Below are 9,828 nucleotides of genomic sequence, written 5' to 3' on the forward strand. Positions count from 1 at the left end.
CCAAGCAGTTCTATTTTTAACGCAAACCAAAAAGAAAGAAAAAGAATTATTTAACAGTTATTTGGTTATAAATTGTAAACATCTGAGTTTGATTTACACCAAAATTTGGAAAAACAAAAGAAAACTAGTTCTTTTTAATATTGAAGGGGTTCTGCTCGATTAATTTGAAAAAAATATATGAAATTATCTCCCCTGTGAGAGAAATAATTCAGGGGAAGTAATTTCAATTTACATCATATTTTGATTTTATCAATATAAATAATGTAATCTTATAAATTAGTTTTTATATCATTTTTGTAATTTATTTTGAACATAGAAATGTATATATAGGATTAAATAGTAGCATAATTATTTGAAAGGTTGTTGAGAACAAATTTATCATCTGCATTTTGGTTTGAAAGAATGTTGAAAAAAAGATTATTTTGAAAATTAATTCATTTTCTGCATGGTAGGCTTGTTTTGATACTGCAACTGCAAATTACTTTTACTCAGATAACGAACAGAAAATTAGAATATGAAACTAAATACAGGAAAAGCATTTCATATAGTTTAGAAATTTTTTTGGCAAATATTTGAAACAGCAGTCATAGTCAGTGAAAAAAAACTTAGATGGATGAAAATTTTAACAAAAAAATTGCAGTATAAACGATAAGATATTCATATTAACTTTGCAATGCAGTATCATCATATCATATGAAAGTAGATTTTTGAGAGAAAAAAATGTTAATTAATCATGCATGGCTTAACATGATTTTGCTTGTTTTATTTACTGACTTTTGTTTTTGCACAGCCAAAAAAAGGGTCCTTTGTACCTGTTCAGCTTGAGAAGTGTGCTGCATGCCAGAAAACCGTGTATGCAGTGGAAAAACTGGAAATGAATAAGCACATCTACCACAGAGCCTGTTTTAAATGTTCCCATTGTAAATGTGTACTAACGTAAGATAATCTTTTATTACCTCCCTTATTTGTATATATTTATCATATTTTATACAAGGGGACATAATAAGTACATCTTTTATTACCTCCCTTATTTGTATATAGTTATCATATTTTATACAAGGGGACATAATAAGTACATTGACTTGACTGTTCCCATATTTTTATGGGAAACCAGTTTATTGTTTACCATTTGTAGGCTTACTGTCAGAAGGAAGATGGACGAAAACAAACAGAACACAATAAAAATTTACAGAAAAGCATGGTTGCATGAACAATTTTCAAAACAAACGTTAATACTAATACTTGTAGAATGAGAATTGTTTTACGAATTTTATGTGTTTGTTGCATGTAATGTTTCTCAGTTTGAACCGAGATATTTTGGTACAAAACTTAATTCAAATGTAAATATTCAAATTCAATTAAAAATTTCACATTAAATTAGGTATGTTTAGGTCCTTTGTCTAGAGAAAGTTAAGAAATACACAATTTTTCAACAGCCTCTTTCTTCCAAGAAAGACAACTCTTGTTCCACATATGATTGATAGTGTTGCAACACCAATATGGATATTTATATCCCAAAATACTGCTATAGTTCAGTGACACATTATTAACTGTTGGAAATACTATTGCTTAATTGATATTTCTCATTTTAACTAATATACACATTTTGGGACCCCCTGCCTCTGCGATGACAAGATAGAAAACTAAAATATGGATATTTATGCAAATTTTATTTGAGAATTGGTCAAACTTCAATTTACACAGAAAAAAAAGACAAACTTTTTAGTACAACAAAACTGAATAATAAAATGACACACAAAACTTTTAAAATAAATGAATATGTAACCGTCCCTTCATTTCATATAAGAGTTTTTTCCCATTTTTGACAGAATTGAGGGATCTCAGAAAGTTATATATTTTCTAGTGTTGTAAGGGGAAATCTGTATTGCATTAAATGAAATATGTTCCAAAATCAATTTCTGAACATCATGAATTTTGGAAATCTCGTAGTACTGCAGAGGGAAAGAAAATTAAAATAAATTAGTGTTTTGTGGATTGAAAGAGGAAATATATGCATGTGTTTTATAAACTTAAATCTTATTTATAAACTATAAATTTTTAAGATGTTTCTATTTTATTTGTATTTTCTCCAACAGGGCAAAAACGTTCTCAATGAATGAGGGGATCATATTTTGCACAAATCATTTCAAACAATTATTTGCCAGGAAAGGAAACTATGATGAGGGATTTGGTCGTCAACAGTACAAGAAAAAATGGGTCGCTGGTGAATCCAATGAGGAACAATAGTGCTTAGTGATAGTTATATTGCTTAATTTGCCTTCATTTTGTTATCATGTGTCATTTGTAAAAAGGGAGATAACTCTATGTAATTTGAACTAAGGGAGGTAATTGATATTTATCTTCCTCTCAAATTTTCACCTTCATCATTAAAAAAGATAAATGAATACAATTTGTGCTTATATCATCTGTATAAAAATAACTTATATATATCTATTATATATAGTTGAATAAGGTTTCAAATATAACAATCATAATTATGTTTTTGAAAAAATATTCTTATTTTTTTATTTTTTCATGAAATGAAGGTCATAATTACATAGAAAATATTTCCTTAGTTTTATGTGATAAAACTTAATTAATAAAACCCACCTTTTGTCAAGATTTTCATTTTCATAATGAATATTCTCCTTTTTCCCTTAGTGCTCAAGTAGATAATGTGTAAACATAAAAAAAGTGCATTTTTGTCAAATCATGAATTTAGATACTCATGTTTAGCTGAGAATATGTGATCATTTGTGAGTGAGTTTGAAACACTTGCTCTAGTCAAAAGAGATTTTTGTCAAGTTTCATATGATAAAAAGCACTGGAACAAAAATTTTGTTAGATATGATTTTCTGTTTTGTTTTTGTATGTTTTTATTGTACTGCTATTTTGTAATTGAAATATTAATGGGAAGTGAAGAATATATGTGTATTTATAAGACTGATTAAATCAATTTAAGATTATTGTGTAATTATGAAATATGAAAAGTATAAAGCCGAGTTTATTATACAAAACAACTACAGCAAATAAAAGTTAAAATTAAATTGAAGAATGCATGGCATTATTCAATGCCACATTGCATAAGTGTCTTAAAAAAAAAGCATTAATAGTCTATCCTATGTTGAAACAATTTTGTTTGTTAATTTAGGTTAAATGATAAATAGATTATTTCAAAGTTATTTAATTCTTATCACAAACTATATTTTAAAAAAAAGAATATGAATTGCAAATAATTCTTCTAATTAAAAATGAAATGTATACTGCTGATATAAATTATTATACATCTGTATTTTAAATATTGAACCAATAATTATCTAAAATATTAAATGTGATATTAAAAATTCTCATAACCAAGTTGAGAGACTGAAAATATGGAATGAAATATTTGCTGATTAAAGGGAGGTAAATCCTAATGATTTTTAGTGCAATTAAAAAAAAATGTACAGATTTATGATTTCAGTTTGTGTATTTGTATATTAAAATGACATTTGTAGATATACAGTTGACTATGCAAAAGCTTAATTATTTATACATACATGTAGCTTTTATTTTGTAATCTTTGTTTTGTAATTGTATCAAACTTTCCAGTATTAAAAATTATAGAATTTAAAAGTCTTCGTTTTGAGAAAAAAATCTTGATTTTTCATATTTCTTTATCAAAAATAAAAATACAAAGATCTCATGTTATGGAAATAAATTTTGTCAAGCATTCAGTTCCTTCTTTAGTTGATATCTTCAGATTGTCCTCATGTTCAAAATTTAAAAAAAAAAGTCACAAAAGCCGAAGGCATCATTCAATGATTTAAGTAATTTGTTTAACAGATCTATAGAAGTTTGCTTTAAGAAATCAAAGAAATTCCTCAGGTTTTTGTATTTTTTAATAATTTTGCACAAAAAATATAAAAGTTTGATCAACAAGTCAGGCAGAGTTGCCTAAATGGATACATTAAAATGAAATAAGAAGTTTCTTATTCTAAACTGCAGTTCTTTAGCTCTTTCTACAAATATGTCAAATAAGCAAACACCATTTAGCTGCTCTTTGATAAAATATCCCTGCCACAGACATTAGAATAATGTTGAATGTGATCCTCGCTAACAAAATTTTGAAATATTTTACAATAAATACATTTAAATGTAAATCTATTCATTAAAAAAGGGGGATAATGTATGTTTAATCATATTTTGAAGTAAGATATTTTAATATTTACTCCATAATATGTTGGTATTTTATATATTTATCAAACTCGATAAAACATGAAAAGCATAATTATACCTACTTAATAATCCATTCAATTTAGTGCTTACAATTTATCCTAAAAAATTTACATCAACTGTTACCATAGTTACCATAGACTTGCTAGAAAAATATATAGGTTACTAAATTTGGGAATTTCCAAACTAAATCTTGTTTACCAAAATTAACTGAAATTGTGAAAGAGTTGAAAATATTGAAAGATTTATTGTTGTTGCATCATGTCTCAAAATACAACACGGTGCTTTATGCATGTAAACAGTTGTCATGGCAATAAATTTAATAAAAATCTAATGCCTTGGTTTTATTTATGTTTATTATACTACTGCTTATGTTACATAAGAAAGGTTAGATAAACCAGACATAAAAAAAAACCTGAAAAGGCCACAGCTAAAAAACATAAAAACAACATCAAAAGACAATAACAGCATAAAAAAAACATCATAGAAAATAAAAATTTGTAAGGGTTCCGCAGAACACAGTGTCTCGCCTACTTTTGCTGTAAATTGCAGGCTCACCAAAAATGAGGAATAAAATCAATAGAATATTCCTCTTGATACTATCTTATGATTGTAAGAAGCTTAATCTGTCCAAGTTGAATAAAAATCTAGGATAGTTAATATATCTAATAAATGTTTTGAAAACTTAAACTGCAGACTGTATGTAATGTTAACTGGAAGAAAATCTAAGTCCATTTAAAAGTAAAATACAGAAAAAATGGAGTTATCTTTTTACAAAATTTACTTCTGGATAATATCTTATGATCATAAATAAGCTTCTGTCCAAGTTTGGTACAAACCCAGGATAGTTTAAGGAAGTTATCAAAATTCTAAAAACTTTTAACCACAGAGTGAATGTAATGTTACCCCGCAGAAAAACTAAGTCCATTTAAAAGTAAAATACAGAAAAAATAGATTTATTTTTTTATAAAATTTATTTCTGGATACTATCTTATTATCACAAACAAGCTTCTGTCCAAGTTTGGTACAAACCTAGGATAGTTTAAGAAACTTATTAAAATTCTAAAAACTTTAACCACAGAGTGAATGTTATGTTTCCCCGCAGAAAAAACTAAGTCCATTTATAAGTAAAATACGGAAAAATTGGAATTTTATTTTTACAAAATTTACATCTGGATACTATCTTATGATCATAAACAAGCTTCTGTCCAAGTTTGGTAGAAATCCAGTATAGCTTAAGGAAGTTATTAAAATTTTAAAAACTTTAACCACAGAGTGAATATTTGTGGATGCCGACGACGACGGAATGTAGGATCGCTTAGTCTCGCTTTTTCGACTAAAGTCGAAGGCTCAACAAAAACTGGGCAACACAAAACAAGCAAAATCTTAGGTGATCAGAAAAAAAAAAAGTTTTTTTTTTAGAGAACAAAATTGTAGTTTAGACAATTGAAACATATTTTTCTTCATCTGTGAATCGGTAACTAACTGAGAGAGAATATTTAGAAAGTTAAGATATACTCCTTTACTATGGAGACCACACTGCATCACTCTATATAAGCTGCATTTAGATTTTAAGTTTAATTTTAGAATTACCAGTTTTTTAAACTAATGAAATTTCACATTATGTGTATTTCAGAATAGGTTACATATAATGATTTACTATCTGGTTGCACCGTTGCAGGGGAAAAATAGCATTGCAGAACGTACAATTCATGATGCTTCATATGTATGTATGCTGTTTGCAAATGCCATATGTTATGAAAAACATTTTCCAATGTAGAAAATGGTTGATTAAACCTGGTTTTATAGCACTTACCCTCTCACTTTGATGACAGTCTCATCAAATTCTGTTATATCTACAATGATGCAAGAACTAAACAGACACAATAAATAAAATAGTATGGGTACATCATTCACCATTGTGTAACAATTTAACAGAACACAAAAACATCTATCAACAAACACATTCATTCGTTCGTGATAAAATTTCACTTAGGCAATGTTACATACATGGTTAAAAAATTAAAAGTATGTAAGAATAAATTTCAGAAATAGACCGAGATGAAGTTTCCCTCTGTCATATATCCATTTTCCTGGAATTCATTTTCATGGTTCAGCAATTGATTGAAAATAACTTTTGTCTCGCTTGACAGAGTCGGAACGCAAGACATAGGTATGCTGTTTCCCAGGTTGGAGATTATTTTGTGATAAGGTCTAGTTTATTGTGAACAACTAGGGGTAGGTCAAAGATATTTGGTATGCAGTTGTATTAGTTTTGGCACATCTCATTACAATGGATATCATCAGAGGCGGATTTAGGATGGGGGAGGGCCTGGGACCCCCCCTTTTTGGGAAAAAATGTGGTTGCTTATATAGGGAATCAATGAAGCGTGACTGGAGCAGGCCCCCTCTTAGGTCAGTCAGTGGGCCCCCACTTATGAAAATTTCTAGATCTGCCACTGGTTATTTGGCCCCAACCCCAAAGTTATGCTCTGTTGACTTGAAACTTTCATAGTTATCATGTATTAGGTAATTTTGTCAGTTTATTGGGAACCACTAGTATTAAGTTTATGATAATTGGTATGCAGTTGTATAAGTGTTGAAATTTCTCATTTCCATGGAGATTATTTTGCCACGCCTGCTCAGTCATGGTCTATTGACTTTGAAATGTTTACTTAGTTATCATGTATTTGTTTGTGATTAGGTCAGTTTATGAATAAGCATTAATAATAAGTTAATGATATTTGGTATGTTTGTTGTATAAGTGTTGGCATATCTCATTACCATGGAGATTATTTTGCTCTGCCCCCCTTAGTCATGGTATATTGACTTGTAAACTCTGCTCAGTTTATATGTACTAGTTTGTTTTTAGGTTTGTTTAAACAGGTCAGGACCACTACCTTATATGGAAATGCATAAATTAGCATACTTATGTTCTCGCACATGTAATTGTTTATTTACATGTGACGCAATTTATTTTTACCTAGGTTTTTGACCAATCCACTAAATGAGTCACAATGCATGATGGACTACTACGTGTTTACAATCAACCAAGAACACGTGTTATTTACTGAAATACAACACATTTTTTCGTGCAATGCGGGATTCACAATTTCGCTTAGTTTTTCATTTTGTGTATCCTTATTTATAGTTCATGATATAAAGTATTACTTCCATGCTCAGATTAACGAAGAGTTGTTTCTATGCGAAGAAAAAAGGGTTTGAATTACCCGATATATAGCCATTAACATGTTTGATGATGGCACAGATATTTCATGTATTTGTCCACCAGACAACAACGAAACAACAGCGAGAAAACACAATTACACATATGACAACTTACTAGTGTAAATAAAGTAAGCCGTCGATAACAGCCGGTGCTGATATTCATGGGTACAGCAATTTTTGTATAGATAATTAAAGGCTAATGTGTGATCCTTGAATTTTGTGTTCGTAAAAAAGGCGAAGAGGTATTTACATACATCGCAGTGTTAACAAAATCTATAAGTATTTTTTTTTTTTTCACATTTCAGTATATGGGACTTCCAAACTGTTCCCTTTGTTTTGAAGGTAGTAAAGGTCAGCAACTGTAGTTTCAGTTTGTTCGTTTTTTAACGGGCTCGGACATTTGCCAAACTGAATAAAATCATTACAGCTGATTTCTTATACCTGCAAAGTAAAACTTTGGTTGGCTTGCTTGCTTTGATTGTATAGTTGTTTATACAAGCTTTGAAAATAAGATCGACATCTTTAAACAATATACATGTATAGACATAGTTTAACTTGTATATTTTATATTTTGTACAATATACAAACAAAGCAAGCAAGCTAACCAAAGTTTTGCTCTACATGCATTAGGAAAAAAGCTGTAATGATGTTATCCATGTGTATGTGCGACAAGGTGGAACATTTGATATGTTTTGTGAAAATTGCAGCGTTGGCTCAATAATAAAATAAAAGAAGATGTGGTATGATTGCCAATGAAACAGCTTTCCACAGGAGACCAACATGACACAGAAACTAACATTTATAGATCACCGTACGGCCTTCAACAATGAGCAAAGCCCATACCGCATAGTCAGCTATAAAAGGCCCCGATATAACAATGTAAATCAATTCAAACGAGAAAACTAACGGCCTTAATTATATATAAAAAATGAACAAAAACAAATATGTAACACATAAACAAACGACAACCACTGAAATACAGGCTCATATACAATTTATTTTTTTATGGGATAGTTTTTTTCTCCTTTTATATATTTAATTGGGCCGTTTTGTGTTTTTTTTTTGTAAATTGTTTTACACAAGTAATTTTTGGGTTATTTATGGCTTACTTTTCAGCATTGAACCTATGACTGCTTACTTTACTAGATTATTTTTTTGTTGGAAAGATGTCTCATTTGGCACTCATACCTCATCTTCTTATTTCTATATACAAAGCACGTTTTAGAAGGAAAAGAAATAGGTAATATGGCACCCACTATGATCCAGAGACTTTTAATATTGGAGATATTTTGTGATAAAACTAGCAACAAACGGATGTTATCGATTGTTGAAACTATAAAAAAAAATGTATTGAGCTATATACCGTACCCGCTCAGGGGCGTATCCAGGGGGCGGGGGTTCCGGGTTATGGACCCCACTTTTTTTTAAGGATCAGTGCATTTGAATGGGGACATGTAGTTGGAACCCCCTCCCCTTTTGTCAAGGGTTAGGACCCGCCTTTTTGAAACGGCTGGATCCGCCCCTGCCGATTTCATAACACCTATTTTTAGCATAATGAATATTATGATGTTCTTATTTTTAGTTCAGGTCTTGATAAAAAAAAAATACACATTCAGTACAAAAAGAAGTGTTTCAATAAAAGTTTTCGTGTTTTTCTAGGCAGAAATGATTTTGGAATGACACAATATCGGTTTTAAAGATCTCAAATGATTTTCTTACTGGACAGTGGTCACTTCACTGGATATTTCACTGTTTCATGTCTTGAAATTAATGTAGGTTCAATTCATAACAATGCACAAAACCGGTTCCACTACTTTTGCAAGGCGAAAAAGAAAGTCGAATCGTGAAGCCAGTAAGCAATATTTTTTTAATCTGAGCATGCAAATTGAGGATTACGTTATATGTTTTACATTAAATATATTTGCAGAATAAACACATTGGTAATGAGAGTCCCAGACAATATATTAGTTGACTGTTTTCCCACTAATTCCACGTGTTTTAAGTAGTAGTTTACTCGTAGTAGCCCACAATGCATTGCAGTTCATTGAGTCGATTGGTCAGTTTTTCAAGGCCATATTGGCCTTGTGTTTTGGAAATTACTATGCAAATATATTCTGACGTCAGAAAATCTAGAGTTCTCGACCTGTTTAACATGTTTAACAGGTCGAGAACTCTAGATTTTCTGACGTCAGAATATATTTGCATAGTAATTTCCAAAACACAAGGCCAATATGGACTTGAAAAAACTGACCAATCGACTCAATGAACTACAATGCATTGTGGGCTACTACGAGTTAACTACTACTTAAAACACGTGGAATTAGTGGGAAAACAGTCATCTAATATATTGTCTGGGACTCTCATTACCAATGTGTTTATTCTGCA

General features: G+C 30.0%; 1 protein-coding gene across 14 annotated transcripts in view; it reads left to right on the plus strand.

Annotated features, from left to right (window-relative positions):
• Positions 1–4,556, plus strand: part of LOC134683186 (uncharacterized) — a 71,738-nt gene extending 67,182 nt beyond the window's left edge. For 10 of the 14 annotated variants that reach the window (XM_063542315.1, XM_063542318.1, XM_063542316.1 and 7 more), the window contains 2 exons: positions 791–936; positions 2,097–4,556. In XM_063542315.1, coding sequence (XP_063398385.1) covers positions 791–936; positions 2,097–2,247 — 297 coding nt within the window. In that variant the 3' untranslated portion in view covers positions 2,248–4,556. The remainder of the gene's footprint in view (positions 1–790; positions 937–2,096) is intronic. The other 4 variants (XM_063542325.1, XM_063542323.1, XM_063542324.1 and 1 more) reach the window with 1 other exon arrangement.
• Positions 4,557–9,828: the final 5,272 nt, after the last annotated feature.

The sequence above is a fragment of the Mytilus trossulus genome, chromosome 9, assembly GCF_036588685.1.
Source record: "Mytilus trossulus isolate FHL-02 chromosome 9, PNRI_Mtr1.1.1.hap1, whole genome shotgun sequence".
NCBI lineage: Eukaryota > Metazoa > Mollusca > Bivalvia > Mytilida > Mytilidae > Mytilus > Mytilus trossulus.